General features: G+C 41.3%; 1 protein-coding gene across 1 annotated transcript in view; it reads right to left on the bottom strand.

The window, feature by feature from the left end:
* Positions 1 to 18261, bottom strand: part of LOC105889725 (NACHT, LRR and PYD domains-containing protein 1 homolog) — a 39105-nt gene extending 20844 nt beyond the window's left edge. The window contains exons 1-2 of the mRNA XM_031562729.2: positions 17914 to 18261; positions 5096 to 5235 (exon numbers count right to left, since the gene is read on the bottom strand). Coding sequence (XP_031418589.2) covers positions 5096 to 5235; positions 17914 to 18261 — 488 coding nt within the window. The remainder of the gene's footprint in view (positions 1 to 5095; positions 5236 to 17913) is intronic.
* Positions 18262 to 25102: the final 6841 nt, after the last annotated feature.

Raw genomic sequence — 25102 nt, 5'->3', positions numbered from 1 at the left:
CCTCTGATGGCTGTCTTCATGTTGTTGAAAGGTTAACTGTGGAGAGCCTGTCAGATGATGAAGTTGGTGACCTGATCTCAGCTCTGGGGGAGGGGAGGAACCTGACTCAACTGATGTAATCATTTTACATTTCTGATTTGTGATCATATAGAACTTGTACAACTTGTTTTCAACTCTACATTAGGTGGAACAAATATAGTGTGTTCCTTGTGTTATATGCTTGTTGTCTTCCCTTCTGTTTGTGCCGTCCAGGACTGAATCCAGTTTCTACCCAGTTTAACTTTGCAGTGTTGGGGAGTAACATTAACAAATCTGCCATCCTGTCTTCCTTAGACATAGTTGATCTTAATAACAAATGGGTCAGGGTTAATTAAAGTAAAGAGAACATGAACACACATGTATAATGTGTGAGTGCATAATAAAGAGACCAGAAGAGAGAGATTGAGATTGGTCTGTATGTGTTCATTCACAGAGTGGGTTCCATCCTCTCACCTGAGAGTGTGGAGCAGGTCCTCAGTGTTCTCTCCAGACTAAAGTCTGTGGGTGAAGTCCGTCTGTCTGTGACGACCATCACTGGCACCACCGCAGCCCTGTGCTTGGACTTCATTCAGAACACAGAGACATGCCGTCAGCTGATGTGAGAACAGCAAGATTGCTTAAATTAACTGATTATCATATCAGTCAAGGTTGATTAACTGTGAGGTTCTGAACTGATGGTGTGTGTGTGTGTACTATTGGGTATATTTGTATCTTTTGTTAGTGTACTCTGATAGGTGAGAACCAATCAACTGTGTTTGTTCTTTGATTGGTCAGTCCCCATTGACACTGTGTTCTGATTGGCAGAATTGATCATAATTCAAGTCCACCATCCTTTCTCTATGTGGACAAAGACCCCGAAGGCTTCAGGTGAAACCTCCCTTCATGAGAAGCTTCACTGTCTGTGTTAATGGTGTTGTATGTAAACGTTACAGGTTGCACCTGAAGAGTGAGCATTGTTATCTGTAAAATACTAAACTAAGCCCTCACGTGCCTGTGTTTCAGGCTGGATGTAAAATCACTATTGCCTTCTATAATATGTTAGAACTAGAATGGATATTTTCACACAGCACTAGAACACCTTGTAATCATTTCATCACTAATGTGACTTATTGTGAGGTACAACAATACAAGAGGTGATCAAAGAGAAGAAAAACTGAATTGTTTTATCAGTCAAGTGCCAGATAGAAAATGTCACACCAGCCAGTAGATTTGGATGTGAGTAATTCTACTCATGGGGGACTCTGGCCATGTGGAAACATCTGGCCATCAGTGTTTTCATACGTTCAGCTTCATCTGTGTGTCGTGCTGTGGTGTGTTTGTGAGAGAGCTGATCTGTTGTGGTTGAATGGTCTGATGGCTGTCTTCATGTTGTTGAAAGTTTAACTGTGAGGGAGCTATTAGATGCTGATGTTGGTGTCCTGATCTCAGCTCTGGGGGAGGGGAAGATCCTGACTCTACTGAGGTAATCATTTTACATTTCTGATTTGTGATTATAGAGGATTTGTACAACTTCTATGTTTTCAACTCTACGTTAGGTAGAGCAAATATAGTGTGTTCCTTGTGTTATATGCTTGTTGTCTTCCCTTCTGTTTGTGCCGTCCAGGACTGAATCCAGTTTCTACCCAGATTAGCTTTGCAGTGTTGGGGAGTAACATTAACAAATCTGCCATCCTGTCTTCCTGAGACATAGTTGATCTTAATAACAAATGGGTCAGGGTTAATTTAAAGTAAAGAGAACATGAACACACATGTATAATGTGTGAGTGCATAATAAAGAGACCAGAAGAGAGAGATTGAGATTGGTCTGTATGTTCTCATTCACAGAGTGGTAAAGAGCATCCTCTCACCTGAGAGTGTGAAGCAGGTCCTCAGTGCTCTCTCCAGACAAAAGTCTGTGGGTGAAGTATGTCTGTCTGTGAGAACCTTCACTGTCACCACCGCAGCCCTGTGCTTGGACTTCATTCAGAACACAGAGACCTGCAGTCACCTGAGGTGAGAACAGCAAGATTGATCAAATTAACTGATTATAATAATAGTCAAGGTTGATTAACTGTAAGGTGCTGAACTGATAGTGTGTGTGTGTGTGTGTGTGTGTGTGTGTGTGTGCTGAATGGTATATTTCTATCTTTTGGTGGTATACTCCGATAGGTGAGAACCAATTAACTCTGTGTTTGTTCTTTGATTGGACAGTCCCCATTGACACTCTGCTCTGATTGGCAGGCTTAAGGAGGATTCATGGCTTGATGATAATTCATGGCTTGATGATGAGTTAAGGCTTGAGTATGATTCATGGGATGAGGATGAGCTCTGGTCACCCTCCTCTCTCTCTTTGAACAAATACTCCAGTGGCCTCAGGTGAAACCTCCCTTCATGAGAAGCTTCACTGTCTGTGTTAATGGTGTTGTATGTAAACGTTACAGGTTGCACCTGAAGAGTGAGCATTGTTATCTGTAAAATACTAAACTAAGCCCTCATGTGCCTGTGTTTCAGGCTGGATATAAAATCACTATTGCCTTCCATAATATGTTAGAACTAGAATGGATATTTTCACACAGCACTAAAACACCTTGCAATCATTTCACCACCAGTATGACTTATCGTGAGGTACAACAATACAAGAGGTGATCAAAGAGAAGAATAACTGAATTGTTTCATCAGTCAAGTGCCAGATAGACACTTTATGCAACCTTGAGTATTGTTGTAACATTCTTAAAATAAATAATATACAGCAGGGCTCTCAAGTGTCACGCATTGAGCGTGACAGTCACTCATTTTGGTCTTTAGACACGCACTCCCGCCACACATCGTATTTCTCACGCTGAAAAAAACTCTAGGCTATTTAATGTGCCGCAGTGCGCGAACATGACCTGGCCGCGCTGCCCTCACCATGGAGGAATCAAACACGTCTCCCCGAATCCCCTGGGGTTCTGCCTTGAGGTGCCACTTATCAGCCAATCAAACAAAAAGAAATGGGCTACACAATAGCCAATCAGAAAAAAAACGTATCTTTTGTATCGGTTGTATCTGGGTAAGATTTAATCCAGCAACCAATGAAAATAAAGCATCCTGGATTTGTGCGTGATTGATTTTCCGAAAGTTTTCGTTCACCTGAGGAAACCACTGGAGCTCCGAGCGTTAGTCTTCTACAAAGAGTAAGTCGTCTCCTGTTTTAATGTTACAACAAATTCACAATGGTTTGACACAAGCAATGACAACTTGACTGCAGTTAGAGAATATTTCCCAGATAATTAGCATCAGTTTTTAATGAGTGTTTGTAGCCAACACAGTTTTAGGCTACATCCTGCCTTTTCACTATAGCTTTGACTCCGAACTTCGTTAATAGACTATAATAAATTCGAGTAGGCCTATTAAAAATATATATAGCCTATAATTCGAACGAATATTAGGCAGCCCATAATATTCAATGATGTTATGGGCATAATTTTTTGTAAATGTGTTTGCTTGAACATTCTATTTAGATTCCGAGGCTTCTTCACGCCTGGTTAAGTTGTGAATGCGAGCTCATTAGGCATACTATCATGTTATAAATATCCTGGCCATGGATGCATTCATCATTGCATCTGTCTTTCAAAGATGTCAGGTAAAAAACAAATTATTATTAACAACAACAAAACACTAATAATAATATGGGGGGGGGGGGCTGGTATGTGGGCATACGGCAGGGGCGGGGCGGGCAGAATGGGGGCGTGGCCGGGGGGTATGTCACTCTTGCCTGTCTTCAAAACTTGAGAGCCCTGTATACATATGACTCCTATATAGGTACTCCTATGAGGTACAATACGAGGTGATAAAAGAAAACTGAATTGTTTCACCAGTCAAGTGTGATAGACATTTTATGCCACCTTGAGTATTGTTGTAACATTCCCAAAAAATAATATACATACGACTCCTATATAAACCACATGCAAACACAAACTATCAAAGGTCCTCTGTGGTTTAGTCAGGTTGTGGGCAGGTGTTAGTAGGAACACCACCCTTGCTCCTGTCAGTTTTTGACAGCATGCAGTACATTCATTTAAGTGAGTCTGCTACCTATTTTATACTCCCAGCACAAAGCATCAAAGTCATGCTGGGTCAGAACAGTAATCATTCCATCCCTAATATCTGATGTCAAGTGCTGTTAGAGCACCACATGCAGGTCTGGAGGAATTAAAGCACCCATTGGGCTCTTAAATGAAACCCAGAAAAGAAGATGGATTTTAAACCAGTTGTAATTCTAAAAGGAAGTATTAGAGTCTTGAGATTTTACGCTCTGTATCAGGCACCAGTCTACTGTTTTTTCAAACATTCACGTGCTCTGTATCAAAACAGTTCTGCTCTTTTCCTGAGCCTTTGACTTGTTAACTGATCTGTTGCTGTAATCGTATTCAGTAGAACATGTCACACCAGCCAGTGGATTTGGATGTGAGTAATTCTACTCATGGGGTACTCTGGCCATGTGGAAACATCTGGTCATCAGTGTTTTCATACATTCAGCTTCATCTGTGTGTCGTGCTTTGGTCTGTTTGTGAGAGAGCTGATCTGTTGTAATTGAATGATCTGATGGCTGTCTTCATGTTGTTGAAAGTTTAACTGTGGAGAGGCTGTCAGATGCTGATGTTGGTGTCCTGATCTCAGCTCTGGGGGAGGGGAAGATCCTGACTAAACTGAGGTAATCATTTTACATATGTGTTTTGTAATTATATATAACTCGTGCAACTTCTATCTTTTCAACTCTACAGTAGGTAGAGCAAATATAGTGTGTTCCTTGTGTTATATGCTTGTTGTCTTCCCTTCTGTTTGTGCCGTCCAGGACTGAATCCAGTTTCTACCCAGTATAGCTTTGCAGTGTTAGGGAGTAACATTAACAAATCTGCCATCCTGTCTTCCTTAGACATAGTTGATCTTAATAACAAACGGGTCAGGGTTAATTAAAGTAAAGAGAACATGAACACACATGTATAATGTGTGAGTGCATATTAAAGAGACCAGAAGAGAGAGATTGAGATTGGTCTGTATGTGCTCATTCACAGAGTGGAAGAGAGTTGGCTCTCACCTGAGAGTGTGGAGCAGGTCCTCAGTGTTCTCTCCAGGCAAAAGTCTGTGGGTGAAGTCCATCTGTCTTTGAGGACCATCACTGTCACCACCGTAGCCCCGTGCTTGGACTTCATGCAGAACACAGAGACGTGCCGTCGCCTGACGTGAGAACAGCAAGATTGTTAAAATGAACTGATTATCATAGCAGTCAAGGTTGATTAACTGCAAGGTGCTGAACTGATGGTGTGTGTGTGTGTGTCTGTGTGTCTGTGTGTGTGTGTGAGAGTGTGTGTGTGTGTGTGTGTGTGGGTGTGTGTGTGTGCTGAATGGTATATTTGTATCTTTTGTTGGTGGACTCTGATAGCTTAGTATAATGTATTCTTTCTTTGTTCTTTGATTGGTCAGTCCCCACTGACACTGTTCTGATTGGCAGGCTTGACGATTCTTTTTGTCATTTATCGTTACCCTCCTCCTCTCTCACTGTGGACAAAGACTCCAGAGGCCTCAGGTGAAACCTCCCTTCATGAGAAGCTTCACTGTCTATGTTAATGGTGTTGTATGTAAACGTTACAGGTTGCACCTGAAGAGTGAGCATTGTTATGTGTAAAATACTAAACTAAGCCCTCATGTGCCTGTGTTTCAGGCTGGATGTAAAATCACTATTGCCTTTCATAATATTTTAGAACTAGAATGGATATTTTCACACAGCACTAAAACACATTACAAGTATGACTTATTGTGAGGTACAATACGATGTGATAACAGAAAACTGAATTGTTTCACCAGTCAAGTGCCAGATAGACATTTTATGCCACCTTGAGTAACATTCCCAAAAAAATAATATACATATGACTCCTGTATAAACCACATGCAAACACAAAATATCAAAGGTCCTCTGTGGTTTAGTCAGGTTGTGGGCAGGTGTTAGTAGGAACGCCACCCTTGCTCCTGTCGGTACTGCATGCTGTCAAAAACTATCATTTCAGTGAGTCTGCTACCTATTTTATACTCCCAGCACAAAGCATCAAAGTCATGCTGGGTCAGAACAGTCATCATTCCATCCCTAATATCTGATGTCAAGTGCTGTTAGAGCACCACATGCAGGTCTGGAGGAATTAAAGCACCCATTGGGCTCTTAAATGAAACCCAGCAAAGAAGATGGATTTTATACCAGTTGAGGGTATAAGTAATTCTGAAAGGAAGTATTAGAGTCTTGAGATTTTACACTCTGTATCAGGCACCAGTCTACTGTTTTTTCAAACATTGAAGAATTCACAGTCTCAACATTTTCCTTTCCTGCTCTGTATCAAACAGTTCTGCTCTTTTCCTGAGCCTTTGACTTGTTAACTGATCTGTTGCGAATCCCAACCCGAGAATGATAGGTGAAAATTCACCCTAGTTACCTCAGGACTCCGGAGCTGCATATAAGTATATTTATTAGACAAACAACAATTGCAATCGGGCTCACTCCCAGCACAAGGCTGAAAGTGAAGCAATGATAAACACATCGCACAAGGTTTATATAGACAGAAGTTGAGCGTTCAGCAGGGATAATCACGTGGTGGATTTCTCACGTCCGAGGCAAGGATGGAAGTTTTGCAAGGTCGGAAAAAGCACAGTTCGACCCTTCTTATCACTTCTGGTCTAAACATGCTCTTGTACATATGCAGACTAAGTGGCACCTAATATTCTAAGTTACACACACGCACAGAAAAGCCATTTCATAAGCACATGATTCATACATTCTTAAGTAATTAACAGTATATGCAAATTATCTCCCTCAATCCCTCCTTTTATCCGTTTCAATGGATAATTCAAAATCACAATCAAAATCACAAATCATCTTTCTTAATTCGTCAATTATCAATTTCAATGGATAACCTCAAAATCATCACTCTGAGCTTCATCACATGGATTTTCGGAACAGAGATCATTACTGAGCATCACTCCATATCACTCCAATCATTTAAAATGTCATCATATTTCTCATCACACATTTGAATACTTCGCATTTGTAGGCCAACATAGTGGATGTCGACTGTGTGTGTGTGTCATTAGCTCGCCTAGGCTTCAGATAACATTCGAACAAGGCCTCTTTGCTCTGTCCTTGAAGGCCCTGTTCCCCATCAGGCATCCTGCAGAACACATCGGACTGGGCAGGAAAATGTAAACAGTCTTTTTGTGGAAAGTGTGTTTGGGCAGTCTGGTTCCCCCATCACGGATGATCTTTGGCCAGGCCCCATTGTGGATATTTGATCAAGACCGGTGCCTGTTGTGATCAATATGTTAACAGTACCAAAATGTAGGGCAGTACAGTTATTATCAAAAGTTCCACACATTTTTTCATTTTTCCCTTGTAACTCCCCATGACTTCACAGAGATAGGACCGCCCTGCCCTCCCAGTATCCACTAGGCTCTTTTACCCCACTGGACAGTGTTGTTTTCTTCACCAGGTTTGAGACGAAAAATTGCCTAACGCAAAGAATCCCCTTTGTAGCTGGACTTCTGTCACAGTGGCCCGGCCTTGGAAAACTGTAGAGGAAGACAGCTCCTATCCTCTGTCTCTTTCTAAGGAAGGCTTACTCGTTTACAATGTGTTAGATGTATCCAGGTGGCTCTCTCCGCTATTTTGACTGTGGTAGATGTTGACAGTAGCACTTTGTATGGTCTGTCCCACTTGGGCAAGTGGCAGTGTTTTCTTTTGAGGCTGTTGATTAGGACCCAATCTCCTGGCCCAACCTTGGTTTCAGCTTCACAGGTTCCTGCGGAGCACAGAGAGTTCTGAGAGCATTTTGCTAATTCACATTTTTGCCATATATTCTGCAAATGTATATTCAATCTCTTAGTCTGTTTCAGCAAATGGTTTGAGAGTTTAGGCAGTGCAGATTCTTCCATACATAATTTCAAACAGTGATAACAACATGCATGCTTAGTTTCACTAATTTCACTCTTGGATTCTCAAATCGCTTTGAATAGTTTGGTTCATTCTTTTCTACCAGTCCGGCTGACTGGGGGTTGAATGAACAGTGATTGTCTATGGCTAGACAATATTTCTTTCTTTCGTTGGGATTTAACTCAATACAATCAATAATGAATGATTAAACATCTTTCTCATGAAATATAAAGTACAAATATATGCTTACTATCCCCACTTATTGAGGCATGTTTTCACCATGGCTCAATATTGCAGCATATCTTTTAATATTGTGAGATCTAATTCTTCAATTGTGTATGTGTCAGATGGTTGTTGTAGTTTGGCCTGGTTAGTGGCCTTGTCTGCTTTGTGGTTTCCCAATGAAACCGGGTCTTTGCATGTGTGCGCAATCAGTTCAATTAGTTCCGCTGCTTGTGCAGAATAGTGTGGAAGTATTGGCTATGCGTTCAAGGTTTATTTGCGTGAACCATCAACAAACAATAGTTAAATCAGCTTCTGGAAAAGGCATATCTTGTAGGTCAGCTCTGGCTGCCATAGTTTTTATCTGTCCTCTGCCGTAAGTAAAAGTGTAACTGGGTTAAATGTCACGCAGCGCTCAATATTGATATGAGGCTGAGTGAGCAAAAAAATTTAAAATAAATAAAAATAAGCATGTGGAACTTTCAGTGTAAGTGTCTGTTTAGTACAATAGGAGCAGAGGCCTGCACCGCCAAGGCTGCAGCCACTACTGCTTGTAAACATTCAGACATTGCTTGGGCTACTGGATCTAGCCGTGTTGACTAGTATGCCACTGGTATCAACTTTAAGTCCCCACTTATGCATTAACACAGATGTTATATAACCTTTTTTTACAGTCTACAGTTTGTACGAATGGCTTTGTCATGTCATGGATGTGCTAGGACAGCAGAACTGACCAACAGTTGTTTTATCTGTTCAAATGCCTGCTTTCCATCTTCAGGCCTTTTAATAATATCTCCTGCTGACCTGGGCTGAGAATAAAGTAAACTCTGCAACATTTGTGTTTCTAACTCGTGGTTAGGAATCCATTATCTCAGAAGTTAGTCATTCTCAGAAAATACATCATTTATTTCTTTGTCTGTGGCTGAGGTGCTTTTTAAGATAGCTTTACTTTAGTGGACCATAGCTGCTAATGTTGTGGCCTTGTTTCTGCTAAAAATCTTAACAACGCCAGGGTATGTTGTTTACAGGTCTTCTTATCTGGAGGAACAGCACTAGATGTTCAACAACAATTGACTGTCCCTCGAACTGTAGCTAAGTTTGAGCTCATGGCTTGTGAGAATACCGTCTTTTGAGCCAGCACTCAGCCCCCACCCATCCTGTCTTAGTCCAATGTATCAGTCTAGGTTAATGTAGTTAGTGTGACAGGCTTACATTTCTCTTAAAATCTTTTTGGGGCTAAACAGTGTATATTCTATACATAGTAATATTTTGAGACATCATTGTTTAATTTTATTCTAAAACCCATGTATTGTTGGAACAATTATAATGCCCAACCCACATCACATCTCTTCCTAATAAGTTTGTAGGGCATGTTTTTGAAACATAATCTGTATTTTGAAATATCTCTCCTGTTTCAAACTCTGCTTTTAGATGTCTCTTTCTTCTTACAACCTTACTGTTCTGGGCATCTAATTCTCTGATTACTGCTCAGCAGGCACCAAAGTCACATAAAACAAAACAAAACAAAAAATCATTGGCTTTCTTGCCACCATTAACGTTAGCTTTGCTCTGTTTGGTGCAACCAATAATGTAAAAACATTTTCAAATCAGTGTTACAATTTTCTTCTTGTTGTAGACATTTTAAACCACCTCTTATTGCTATTATCATGTGCGTCTTCTGATTTTGATGCACTTTTTCCCATTTGTAAGTTATTTTATGTATTTCTCTTAATACCTCTAACTGATCTTGAACCCTTTTAAATTGCATGTATCTTATTCTTCACAGTAGGGTTAGTTGTTTCTATTTTCAGACTCTCATAGTTTGTTTTTGAGATCGCAATGCAGAGTCAACCCGAGCCCGACCAGAGGGCCCCCGTCTCACTCGTTTGGTGAGGAGGTTGAGGCCAGGGAATTTCCCTGGGGTGATCAGTCCCCTACTGGTTCCGGGTCAAGGCATCTCAGTAATGCGAAATCTTTAATTACATAAATTATGACTATAATTATCTGTGTTTTACTCATTGTAAAAAGTTTGTCTCAACCCCACAGAAAAATAACACAGGAGTACCTCTGACTCTTTTTTCTTTATCTCTTAAGCAGACTGGAGATAGCTCTTTTAATTCGTCTCCCTCAGGAATATATCTATTCGTAACGTACTATACCCCTCTAACTGAGCTATAACTGAGTTTCTCAATGTTTGTGTTTTGTCTCTTAAGGAGACCGGAATATACCTCAGCATCCAGGAGTATCTATAACTCTAGCAAATTCTTTCAGGAATATATCTAAAACAGTTAGTATCAACCCCACAACAAAACACCAGGTAAAGGGGAATGGATAGACCTTTAAAAGACTTCTCCGGAGTCGTCTAGAAATAGGTCTAGAGAGTTTGTACAGGCTTCCAGTGGCCAAGGGGATATATCTCTCATTTACCCCGAAGAGTTTGTACAGGCTTCCAGTGGCCAAGGGGATATATCTCTCATTTACCCCGAAGAGTTTGCGGAGGACCCCCTACCACGCAGGTTTATCTCTCATTCACACCCCGAGAGTTTGCGGAGGACCCCCTACCACGCAGGTTTATCTCTCATTTACACCCCGAGAGTTTGCGGAGGACCCCCTACCACGCAGGTTTATCTCTCATTTACAACCTTTTTACACAGCTAGCAAATTCGTTCAACACACGAGGCAAGCAGGAATATCTCTAACAAGTTTGTAACCTTAAAGAATTCCTTCTCTACCCCGTGGAGAACAGGCAACACAGCCCCACTCGAAGACACGTGTACACAAAACCGAAACAAACAATAAACCAACAATGTACTACCGTGCACTTACAACAAACAAACAATATACTCACAAACAGCTCGGAGTCCACACCCTACAGTCCAATTATTTTCCTTCACTCTCGGCTCTCCCCGCTGGCAGGCCCTGGCCTCCTTCCAATTCAAGTTGGAGGTCTTTAGAAAAACAGTCTCATACTTCTCCGTATGGTTCAGGTCCTGATGATTAGCCCAGCGTGGAGAGCCGTTGAGGTTGTTGGAATCCCGGTCACGAGCCCCCAAATATGATAGGTGAAAATTCACCCTAGTTACCTCAGGACTCCGGAGCTGCATATAAGTATATTTATTAGACAAACAACAATTGCAATCGGGCTCACTCCCAGCACAAGGCTGAAAGTGAAGCAATGATAAACACATCGCACAAGGTTTATATAGACAGAAGTTGAGCGTTCAGCAGGGATAATCACGTGGTGGATTTCTCACGTCCGAGGCAAGGATGGAAGTTTTGCAAGGTCGGAAAAAGCACAGTTCGACCCTTCTTATCACTTCTGGTCTAAACATGCTCTTGTACATATGCAGACTAAGTGGCACCTAATATTCTAAGTTACACACACGCACAGAAAAGCCATTTCATAAGCACATGATTCATACATTCTTAAGTAATTAACAGTATATGCAAATTATCTCCCTCAGAGAACATAACATAAAACGAGTCACAGTGTTGGTTTTGTGATAATCGAAGTATAAGTTTTACTGTAACAAACAAAACGCCCAAATCCCGTACAAAAACAAGGTGGTTACAAAACTGAAAGGAAAAAGGAAAAAGAAAACCTCACGCTTGCTGTGTTGGTGTTTGTGAACTTGCCTGGCTCCCGTGCCCGACGTACAACCCACGACACAGGCAAAACCAAAAAGTGAGTCTTCCGCAGTCTTACTTACTCTATACTAACCAACTATAACTATTAACTTGCTGAAAATAACCACCAGGTAACCAACAAACAAGATCAAGAATATTAGCAGAACGGAGCGTTCAAGCAAACAGTCGATAGACTAGTATTCAGTGTGTGCCAGCGTCTGTCTTTGCAAGGCAAGAGCGAGCCTCCATCTTGGAAACTGGATGGCTTTTATCCTTGTAGGCCGGCCCCAGTCATTACAGGACCACGCCCAGTCTCCACCTACAGTAAAAAATGCACAGTCCAGAGCAGGAAGCAAAACCAACCCCAGGACTATGTAACATACCAGTTGAGGGTATAAGTAATTCTGAAAGGAAGTATTAGAGTCTTGAGATGTGACACTCTCTATCACGACACCAGTGTACTGTTTTTTTCACACTGTTACCTGTGAAAGTCAAATTCACAGTCTCAATATGTTCCTTTCATGCTCTGTATCAAAACAGTTGTGCTCTTTTCCTGAGCCTTTGACTTGTTAACTGATCTGTTACTGTAATCATATTCAGTACAAATGTCACACCAGCCAGTGGATTTGGATGTGAGTAATTCTACTCATGGGGTACTCTGGCCATGTGGAAACATCTGGCCATCAGTGTTTTCATACGTTCAGCTTCATCTGTGTGTCGTGCTGTGGTCTGTTTGTGAGAGAGCTGATCTGTTGTGGTTAAATGGTCTGATGGCTGTCTTCATGTTGTTGAAAGTTTAACTGTGAAGAGGCTGTCAGATGAAGTTGGTGTCCTGATCTCAGCTCTGAGTGAGGAAAAGATCCTGACTGAACTGAGGTACTCATTTTACATTTGTGATTTGTTGTACCTGAAGAGTGAGCATTGTTATGTGTAAAATACTAAACTAAGCCCTCATGTGCCTGTGTTTCAGGCTGGATGTAAAATCACTATTGTCTTCCATAATATGTTCGAACTAGAATGGATATTTTCACACAGCACTAAAACATCTTGCAATCATTTCATCACAAGTATGACTTATTGTGAGGTACAACAATACGAGGTGATAAAAAAAAAGAATAACTGAGTTGTTTCATCAATCAAGTGCCAGATAGACATTTTATTCAACCTTGAGTATTGTTGTAACATTCCAAAAAAATAATATACATATTACTCCTATATAAACCACATGCAAACACAAAATATCAAAGGTCCTCTGTGGTTTTGTCAGGTTGTGGGCAGGTGTTAGTAGGAACGCCACCCTGGCTCCTGTCAGTTTTTGACAGCATGCAGTAGCATCATTTCAGTGAGTCTGATGCCTATTTTATAGCCTGGATACCAAACCTACGTAGCCCCGCCCACAACATTTGACGTCGCGAAGTTCGGTCTGGCATTGCTCCGTTGGGGAGAAATTATGCCCGACCAAAAACTGTACAGACCCATCAAATTGTCAGGGCTGGCTTTAAACGATGATGGACAGATGATCAACAGTAACGTAATCAACCACATCACCAAAGAGCGCTTGGGTTGAATTCATTTTCAACAAACATGGCTGCCGCTGGAGAGCTGAAATGTGTAGATTCGAGTCTGTTTTAGAAGACATTGACAGCGCATTCATTTTGAAAGAGGAACAGAGAAACGCGATCAAGGCATTTGTCGATCGAAAAGATGTTTTTGCTGTCCTTCCTACGGGATCCGGTAAAAGTTTAATTCATCAGCTGGCCCTGATGGTCTACGTTATGGTCATACTACGTTGTTCTGATTGGTTGTAGGTATCCAATTGAGCGAAGAGGCATTTTTTTCCTGGTTCGGTTGAAACACGCCCCATAATCACAGCCCAATGGAGCAGTATCAGACTCATATTTTGACTAGAATTAAGAGGATGACAACGTCAGGCTACCTATTTTATACTCCCAGCACAAAGCATCAAAGTCATGTTGGGTCAGAACAGTACCGTAATTTCCGGACTATAAGCCTCACCCACTGATTTTTTTTAAAATAATTATTTTTAACATAAATAAGCCGCATATGTCTATAAGCCGCAGGTGCCTACCGGTACATTGAAACAAATGAACTTTACACAGGCTAAAATGAATATCAAAAGTAATACAATAGTGATGCATATTATTAGTTTTGCCAGTTACGATAAGTGTACTGTTGCTTTAAGAGAGCACAGTTGCAAGAGTCAATCAGAAATAAGGTAGTTCTTCCTGTTCAGGTAGAATGTTAGATTGAAGACAGACGCTAGTTTGAAACCAGTGAGCTAAAGAACTTGACTGGACTGGAGACTGGATTTGTATTGTTGTAAACTTTTATTTTATTTTCTAAAGTGTTTTGAGTTGTGTTCTGTCTACGCCGGTAGACTGTGGTTATTTTGACATTAGTTAAGTTATTGAGAGATACTGAGAAATCGCATGGAGCTAAGCATCCATGCGGCTGCATCCATTCTAGCATCCTAGCTCCACAAAGCCACCGTAAACACAAAGCCACCGTATACAGTCACAGCAGGTATCCATAGACATAAATAAATCCATAAATTAGCTGCGTCATTGTTTAAGCCGCGAGGTTCAAAGCGTGGGAAAAAAGTAGCGGCTTATAGTCCGGAAATTACGGTAATCATTCCATCCCTAATATCTGATGTCAAGTGCTGTTAGAGCACCACATGTGGGTCTAGAGGTATTACAGCACCCATTGGGCACTTAAATGAAACCCAGCAAAGAAGATAGATTTTATACCAGTTGAGGGTATAAGTAATTCTGAACGGAAGTATTGGAGTCTTGAGAATTTAAACTCTGTTTCACGACACCAGTGTACTGGTTTTTTTTCACACTGTTACCTTGAAAGTCAAATTCAAAGTCAATATTTTAATTTCATTTTCTGTATCAAAACAGTTCTGCTCTTTTCCTGAGCCTTGGACTTGTTAACTGATCTGTTGCTGTAATCATATTCAGTACAGAATGTCACACCAGCCAGTGGATTTGGATGTGAGTAATTCTACTCATGGGGTACTCTGGCCATGTGGAAACATCTGGCCATCGGTGTTTTCATACGTTCTCATTAGCCAATCAGAACGTTTGTACTGTCGTTGCCATATAATAATAGCGTATTTTAGCCAACGTTTTTTTATAATTCACATTTTTTTTATTTTGACACACAATGCAACATAACAATGACATAAGTATCCATGTTTTCTACAAATACCATATCACACAAGGACATTGTTACAAAGCACAAACACAAAACAAAAAGAAAACAGACAATCACACAGACACAACACAGCAGCACAGCGATACAGATCACAATACCTCCTCCTCCCATGACGCATACCATGATATACAGTACATTAGGTCTATCTTAACATCATTCCTACTTATCCCCATCCTAAATATATGTCAGGGAACTATCCCACATAGCAGAGAACTTTGACACAGAGTCTCCCACCTTGGCCAGCATTAGTTCATAAGAGGCTGTACTCGTCCTGAGCTCAATCCAGTCCTTATAACATGGCGCACTTGTAATCTTCCATTTCCTCAGAATAACTTTGGCTGCGTTAAGGGAGCCCGCGAGAGCTAGCCCCAACTGTGCCTTTGTAAGTCCAGCTGTTAGCACCGTTTTGTCGGCAAGTAGGAATAAACGAGGTGAACTTGGCAAGGGCTGCTCCAGCCACTCTTCCATAGTCCCAATCACTCGAGCCCAAAAAGGGGAGACCAGTGGACAGTCCCACATGAGATGCAGAAAAGTACCCATGGAGCTCTTACATTTCCAGCACACGTTACTTTGAATTAAACCAAGCCTCTTAAGTCTAACTGGAGTCCAGTAATATTTATGAATTATTTTATAGGGTATAAATTTGGTCTTTATATCTCTCACTGGCCAACCCATGTTATGCACAATATTCTCCCAAACCTCTTGTTCCATTTCAATGCCTAAATCCTTTTGCCATATAATCCTCAGATTTTCCCTTTCACCATACAGAGCATTAGCAGCCATTTTATAGAAAACAGAAGATGACTGCACCATCTTGAGAAGCTTCAAGAAATTCTGCAGGACACTTTCAACTTGTGCTGTATTACAACCTGTAGATAATACACAACTGCGTAACTGAGGATATTTCCAAAAGTCCCCTTTATCATTTAGTAGTGCTGTCAAACGATTAAAATATTTTATCGCGATTAACCGCATTTATGTCATAGTTAACTCAAAATGAATCGCGATTAATCGCAAATTTTTATCTATTCTAAATGTCCCTTCATTTATTTATTTTTTCCATCATTTTATTTTTATTTTAATGCCCTTATCAACATGGAAAAGTGGATTGGCTTGCTTTTTGCAAATGTTTTTTTTTATTGAAAACCAACATTGCCAAACAGGGCGGTACAAAATAAAATTAGAAAGTGCACATTTCAGGTAAACAAGGACTCAGCCTATAGTGCAGTTAAACCATGGCTTAATATTTTCTTTTTTTCAAGTTTGCTGGGAACATAGCAGTCAGGCCTCTTATTTCAGAAACAATGAACCGTAACAGTTAGGTTACCAATAAAAGGTAAGCCTACTATGCCTGTTGACATTTTCAGACAACAGTGAACCTTGCTTCTTTTGCACAACACAACTTTTAAAAGTACACTTTCCATTCAGAAGCTTTTTATGATCCATTTCGCCGTAACGCGCTCACCATTCACTCAAACCGTAACGTTAGCCTACTACACAGTTTGCGAGGCAAAAAAGAACGTTAATCTAGAAAAATAAATAATAATAATAATAATACAAAAAAAAAGTATTGCGTTAATTTCGGCGTTAAAATGGGTTTGCGTTAACGCCGTTAATAACGCGTTAAACTGACGGCACTATCATTTAGATTATATTTTTCTTTAAGCCCTTGAAATTAATACAATATTCCCTCCTCAAATACATCTCTGATGGTGGCAATTCCCTTAGTATACCATGTTCTCCAGAAGACTGTCTTCTTCCCTATCTTAACCGCAGGGTTTTCCCATATGGATGAATAACTCTGTTTGTATTGAGATAAACGAAGCAATTTGTGGATTTTGTTCCAGACATCCCTTGAATGCTGAAGAATAGGATTAACTAGGTGGGCATTTGCTAGTTTTTGAGACAAAGCATCTATATACCTAAATGGGAAGGTCAGCGACTTCTCAATTTCCAGCCACCCCAATGTCGAGTCCCTCTCCGACCAGTGTTCACACAATCTGACCAGTTCAAAAGACATATTATACAGTATATCATTGTATTGTTTGATCAATGACTCAGGAATAGTCAAAGGAATCATAGATATATAGTTAACCTTTGAAGAGACCATCATTTTAACTGTATTTATTTTGCCCCATAGAGATACATTTATCATTTTCCACTTGGCAAAGTTGGTCTTGATATTTTGAAGGACTGGATCCATGTTAATAAGCGTCTGTAAGTCTGTGGTTAATCTTATGCCCTGATATTTCATTCCTGATGGTATCCAAGTTAATGGAAATGCCCCAATATCTGCAATTGAACAACCAACAGAGACAGGCATTACTTCTGATTTTTGCCAGTTGATTTTGTTACCTGACATTTTTGAGAAATTCTCAATGATATCCATAACACCTGGAATAGAAGAAGCTGGATCTGACAATATCAATAATATGTCATCTGCATACAGAAACATATTATGCATTTGACCTCCCGCCATCACACCTTTTATTACTTAAATCGTCTCTTATAGCAACTGCCAGTGGTTCTACAAACAAGGTTAACAGTAGGGGAGATAAAGGGTACCCCTGCCTAGTCCCCCGTCCTAAATGAAAGAAGGGGGACATGGTACCATTAGTGAGAACAGCTGCCCGTGGTGCAGAATACAGAACCTTTACCCATTTGATAAATCCTTCCCCAAAGCCAAAGGCCTGTAGAGTATATATCAAATACCCCCACTCTACCCTATCAAATGCGTTCATGGCGTCAAGGGAAAAAGCAGCAATAGGAGCCTCCTTTTTGTGATTTATCCACATAAGATGTAATAGGAGTCTAAGGTTATCAGCAGACAATCTGCCTTTAATGAAACCAACCTGGTCCTCATTGATGACTTTCGGCAAAACTTTCTCAAGTCTCATTGCTAACACCTTAGACAATATCTTACAATCCACGTTTTCTAAGCTAATTGGCCTGTAGCTACTTGGTTCATATGGGTCCTTCTCTTTTTTCAGTAATATAGTTATTACTGCATCATTGAAAGTAGGGGGCAGTAGCCCCACCTCCAGTGCTTCTGTGTAAACCTTCGTTAGAATAGGTGCCAGCAGGTCAATGGTGACCTTATAGTATTCCGCTGGAAAGCCATCCAGACCAGGTGACCGTCCAGATTTCATTGTCAAAATAGCTGCTCTAACCTCAGATTCATCTATAGGTGCATCTAACATGTTTACTTGTGTTTGGGACACCTCGGGAATATCTATTTTAGAAAATAAATCTGCATATTTAGCTTGATCTACAGACATTTCAAATTCTCATAGAAATCCTTAAATATCCTATTAATTTCCACATTGTCCATTAACACCTCCCCTTTATCATTATTGATGGCTGGAATTAAGAGGCTAGCATCCTTTCGCTTAAATTGCAACAGCTTGCCAGCTTTCTCTCCACTTTCATAGAAGTTGGTCTTTAACCTGAAAAGGGCATACTCTGCTTTCTTATTAAAAATCTCATTAAGCTGATATTTCAAATTACAGACTTCTTTAAATCTATGTTCACTATAACATTGTGCCAATTCAGTTTCCTTACTCTTAATCTGAGATTCTAGATCTTTAATCTTTAAAGTGGCCATTTTCTTCCTATAACTGGACTGCGAGATGAGAGATCCCCTGACATATGCCTTTGAGGCTTCCCACACACTTCCAATCCTCTTTTGTTGACCCCACATTCTGATCAAAAAAGTCCCTAAGGTAGATGTCCAAAGACGTCTTAAATGTGGGGTCCTGGAGAAGAGAGGCATTTAGTCTCCATCTGTTTCCAGTAGACCTACTTGACTTCAGCTTTACAATCAACTCTACTGGAGCATGGTCAGACAGAGCTATAGCTCCAATCTTACAATCAGCTACCATCTCAGTCGATTTTCTTGAAACTAGAAAATAGTCAATCCTTGAGTGCGATTTATGCACATGTGAAAAGAAGGTGTATTCTTTTTCACTGGGATTGACCAACCTCCATATGTCTACCAGACCATGGTCCTTCATTATCAGCTGTATAGCCAATCTATCTTTTGGCACTGTTTTATGATAAGTTGTTCGATCTAAATGAGCATCTTGTACCTGATTAAAGTCACCTCCGTTTGGGGCATAAACATTACAGATATTAATCTTTACACCATCAATGGCAGCGTGAATACAAATCATCCTGCCCTCATCATCTTTTTTTCTGATTGAGCATCACTAAGTTTAACCTCTCGTGCACCAGTATTTCCACTCCATTTTTCTTACTACTGTACGAGTTATGAAATACCTGCCCTACCCAGTCTCGTTTGAGTTTATCTGCTTCTTTACCCTCCATATGAGTCTCCTGAATTAAAGCAATATCTGTTTGATGGGTTTTCAGATAGCTTAACCACTTCTTTATTTTTACAGGATTCTGGGAATCATTGATATTCCATGTAATGATCTTTATAACTTTAGCCATTAGGTAATGCTAACATCATTTAGATGCATGTGTACCCATACAAGAGGAGAATGCCCATCTGCTTTCTGTGCATGCTACATAAAACCTAATCCTACACTTAAAACAAAACTTAAAACACTTAACACTTAAAACAACCCCCAAGACCCTCCACCCCAATCCCTCAAAACTTCCTTTTGCAAAGAAATATCCCCACCCACACATGGTCCGTAAGGCGCAACAACCAGATGCCTCCAGACTCTGCCCAACCCCCTATCTTGATATGTCACCCCTGCAGTAAACATTTGCAAAATACTACCACTCTTAATACAACTCAAATTTTGTCCAGACATTTTCATTGACAAGCCATCACATTCTCATGTCAAAATGCTGCTGTTAGGCCTATAACCATACGAACACGAGCAGAAAAACAAGTGAAAATAAGCTAAATGAAAACAAAATTGGGCTATATGTACTGAGCCTAATACTCACATTGGTCTGTGTAGCCAAGGCTACTGTTGAGCACAACATATGCGCTCCCTTTAGACCAAAAAAGAAAATAGAATCCAAGACCCAAGTCCATGCCAGAAGTAAAATAAATCCCTGTTCTGTCCTTTGTCTTTAGCTCAATATGCCATAGCAGATACAACTCCATAGAAACATATTCAAAAGTGACGCGCTCACTCCTGCAACTCCATCTTAGGTTTAATCGGAGCCGTCCTTCCCTGACTGCAGTCCCGCTTCACTAAGCAGCTCCAAAGCTCCGCTGGGTTCCTTAAAGCTCACACTTTCTCCCTTCCACGTAAAACGGAAATACAGAGATGTTAGAGTCGTTCCAATGAATTCCATCACCTACCCGAGCCTTTGCCTTAGCTGCTGCCCAAACACGTTCCTTCTCCGAAAAATTCTGAAAGATGATAATGACCGGGCGAGGCGGCATATTTCCAATTGGTATTTTGGATGAGGCTCGGTGTACCATTTGTAGCTCAGAGTCTGTTAAATCCACTTCCAAGGCCTCAGAGAAAAAGGTCATCACCCGCTCACAAAGTTTTGACAGACTTTCTTTCTTTTCCTTCAGTCCAAAGATTCGCACATTGTGGCGCCTCTCTCTGTTGGCCATGTCGGTTATCATCCCACGGAGCTCTGAGCACTCTTTAGCACTTGTTTGAGCTAGCTGCTTCAGACCTTCATTTTCGTCTTCTAATACAGAAACACGACCTTCAGCCTCATTCAGTCGTTGAAAAATAGATGCAACATCCGTTTTCATTTTACCTTGAGTAGTCTTGACATTTGTAACATCAGCTTGCAAGGTTGTTAAGGTGCCACTGAACCGGGACATCTCCTCCATCGCTTTCTCAGGTGCTGCCTGTAATTGAGCAAACCCAGGCGGTGCAATGGCAGTTACGGTTTTCGACTCCTTTGGCTTGGTCTCAGCCCCACTTGAGTCTTTGACTCCACTCCCTGTGTTAGCATGGCTAACGCCTTGCTTAGCAGCCCTCAGTTTCGAAGTTACACTCATAGTTATCTTGTTTTAACTTTAACTAAACTTTTAATTCACGTGTAGTAGTATTCCCCCATCTATTAAATACTGTTAAATACTATTATGGGGTCAGTTGACGCATATATTCTGATAAATTTCAGGGGTTTGTGCAGAGCAGCTTTTTCACACGTCCATCTCGTTCCGCGGTCTCACGCGACTCCATTTTAGCCAACGTTAAGTCAACTTCACTGGGGCAGTCGAGTGTATAGGGTGTCAGCTTGGATAGCCAACTAATAATCTTAGTGGAAGTCTAATATTTGTTATGTTTTTCTGGCTGAAGTAATAAAAGTCTATGTTTTAGAGTTTTAAGATTTAAGTCAGTTAGCTTTCTAACTTAACACACCTGACAAAGCTAAACACCCAATAAAATGTTGAAAAATTAAGTCATTCTTGTGTATATCACTCAACACTACTGATATCATGGGGGTATAATCTGGCCTGATGGGGTATAAATTGGCCTAGGCCATAATATACCCGGGGTATAATCTAGCCTAGGCCCCTTTAACCCCAGGTATAGTCCGGACTGGGGGTATACTATGGCCTGTTACACCGGTTCATCTGTGTGTCGTGCCGTGGTCTGTTTGTGAGAGAGCTGATCTGTTGTGGTTGAATGATCTGATGGTTGTCTTCATGTTGTTGAAAGGTTAACTGTAAAGAGGCTGTCAGATGCTGATGTTGTTGACCTGATCTCAGCTCTGGGGGAGTGGAAGATCCTGACTGAACTGAGGTAATCATTTTACATTTGTGATTTGTGATCATATAGAACTTGAACAACTTCTATCTTTTCAACTCTACATTAGGTAGAGCAAATATAGTGCGTTCCTTGTGTTATATGCTTGTTGTCTTCCCTTCTGTTTGTGCCATCCAGGACTGAATCCAGTTTCTACCCAATTTAGCTTTGCAGTGTTGGGGAGTAACATTAACAAATCTGCCATCCTGTCTTCCTTAGACATAGTTAATCTTGCATAATAAAGAGACCAGAAGAGAGATATTGAGATTGGTCTGTATGTGCTCATTCACAGCGTGGCAGAGAGCTGGCTCTCACATGAGAGTGTGGAGCAGGTCCTCAGTGCTCTCTCCAGGCAAAAGTCTGTGGGTGACGTCCATCTGTCTGTGACGACCTTCACTGGCACCACCGCAGCCCTGTGCTTGGACTTCATTCAGAACACAGAGACGTGCCGTCACCTGTTGTGAGAACAGCAAGATTGATCAAATTAACTGATTTTCATAACAGTCAAGGTTGATTAACTGCAAAGTGCCGAACTGATGGTGTGTGTGCGTGTGTGTGTGTGTGTGTGTGTGTGTGTGTGTGTGTGTGTGTGTGTGTGTGCGCATGCATCCATCTTTTGGTGGTTTACTCTGATAGACTACAAAAATTAACTCTGTTTGTTCATTGATTGGTCAGTCCCCATTGACACTGTGTTCTGATTGGCAGGCTTCAGGATACTTTTTGCTCATTCTCCTCTCTCTCTGTGGACAAAGACTCCAGTGGCCTCAGGTGAAACCTCCCTTCATGAGAAGCTTCACTGTCTGTGTTAATGGTGTTGTATGTAAACGTTACAGGTTGCACCTGAAGAGTGAGCATTGTTATGTGTAAAATACTAAACTAAGCCCTCATGTGCCTGTGTTTCAGGCTGGATGTAAAATCACTATTGCCTTCCATAATATGTTAGAACTAGAATGGATATTCCCACACAGCACTAAAACATCTTGCAATCATTTCATCACAAGTATGACTTATTGTGAGATACAACAATACAAGACGTGATCAAGGAGAAGAAAAACTGAATTGTTTCATCAGTCAAGTGCCAGATAGACATTTTTTGCAACCTTGTGTATTGTTGTAACATTCCCAAAAAATGAATATACATACGACTCCTATATAAACCACATGCAAACACAAACTATCAAAGGTCCTCTGTGGTTTAGTCAGGTTGTGGGCAGGTGTTAGTAGGAACGCCACCCTTGCTCCTGTCAGTTTTTGACAGCATGCAGTATCATCATTTCAGTGAGTCTTACCTATTTTATACTCCCATCACAAAGCATCAAAGTCATGCTGGGTCAGAACAGTAATCATTCCATCCCTTATATCTGACTTCAAGTGCTGTTAGAGCACCACATGTGGGTCTGGAGGAAGTAAAGCACCCATTGGGCTCTTAAATGAAACCCAGCTAAGAAGATGGATTTTATACCAGTTGAGGGTTTAAGTAATTTACATTTACATTTACATTTTACATTTAGTCATTTAGCAGACGCTTTTGTCCAAAGCGACGTACAAGGGAGAGAACAGTCAAGCTAAGAGCAATAAAAAGCATGGTGTAACAATAAATGCTACTTTACATGAGAATTAGAAAACAACGACCTAGAAAAAAGGAAAAAGAAGTGCAGGAATGTAACTGCTGAAGTGCAAGTTAAGCGCTAGTCAGGTGCCAGTTAGGAAGGGAGGTGCTCTCTGAAGAGTTGGGTCTTCAAAAGCTTCTTGAAGGTAGAGAGGGACGCCCCTGCTCTGGTAGTACTAGGCAGTTCGTTCCACCAACGTGGAACTACAAATGAGAATAGTCTGGATTGCCGTGCTTGCACAGACGGCAGTGCCACACGACGCTCACTAGACGAGCGCAGCGTCCTGGGTGTAACATTTGCCCTTACAAGACCATTTAGGTAGGTGGGAGCAGAACCAGCAAGCACTCTGTAGGCAAGCATAAGTGACTTGAACTTAATGCGAGCAGCTACTGGCAGCCAGTGGAGCTCAATGAGTAGCGGGGTGACGTGTGCCCTTTTCGGTTGGTTGAACACCAGACGCGCCGCCGCGTTCTGGATCATCTGTAGTGGTTTCACCACGCAAGCCGGCAGGCCCGTTAGGAGGGCGTTGCAGTAGTCAAGGCGGGAACTCACCAAGGTTTGCACCAGCAGCTGGGTGGCATACTGGGTTAGGTACGGCCTGATTTTGCGGATGTTGTATAGCGCAAAGCGGCACGACCTGGAGACAGAGGCGATGTGGGCCGTGAAGTTCAGTTGGTCATCAATAATGACCCAGAGGTTTCTTGCTGTTTTGGATGGAACAAGAGATAAAGAGTCAGTATTGATATTGATGTTGTGGTGGATGACCTGTTTGGCTGGGAAGACCATCAGTTCCGTTTTGGCCAGGTTCAGCTGAAGGTGGTGATTTTTCATCCATGTGGATATATCAGTGAGACAGTCCGAGATCCGCGCCGAGACCGTGGTGTCCTCAGGAGGGAAAGACAGAAACAGTTGAGTATCATCGGCATAACAGTGGTAGGAAAAACCATGCGAGCGGATGATAGGGCCCAACGAGGTGGTGTAAATGGCAAAGAGAAGTGGTCCCATCACCGAGCCTTGGGGCACCCCAGTGGTGAGGCTGTGAGGTACAGACAGCTGACCTTGCCATGACACGTTGAACGAGCGCCCAGTGAGGTAGGATTCAAACCAGGAGTGCGCATTGCCAGAAATGCCCATACTTGACAGTATGGACAGAAGGATGCGGTGGTTGACTGTATCAAACGCAGCTGATAAGTCAATTTGAAGGAAGTATTAGAGTCTCGAGATTTTACACTCTGTATCAGGCACCAGTCTACTGTTTTTTTCACACTGTTACCTGTGAAAGTCAAATTCAAAGCCAATATTTTAATTTCATACTCTGTACCAAAACAGTTCTGCTCTTTTCCTGAGCCTTTGACTTGTTAACTGATCTGTTGCTGTAAGCATATTCAGTACAAAATGTCACACCAGCCAGTGGATTTGGATGTGAGTAATTCTACTCATGGGGTACTCTGGCCATGTGGAAACATCTGGCCATCAGTGTTTTCATACGTTCAGCTTCATCTGTGTGTCGTGCTGTGGTCTGTTTGTGAGAGAGCTGATCTGTTGTGGTTGAATGGTCTGATGGCTGTCTTCATGTTGTTGAAAGGTTAACTGTGGAGAATCTGTCAGATGCTGATGTTGGTGTCCTGATCTCAGCTCTGGGGGAGGGGAAGATCCTGACTGAACTGAGGTAATCATTTTACATTTGTGATTTGTGATCATATAGAACTTGTACAACTTCTATGTTTTCAACT

This window comes from Clupea harengus, chromosome 25 (assembly GCF_900700415.2).
Source record: "Clupea harengus chromosome 25, Ch_v2.0.2, whole genome shotgun sequence".
NCBI lineage: Eukaryota > Metazoa > Chordata > Actinopteri > Clupeiformes > Clupeidae > Clupea > Clupea harengus.
Note: the sequence above shows the minus strand (reverse complement) of the source record. Positions and strands in the feature narration are given on the sequence as shown.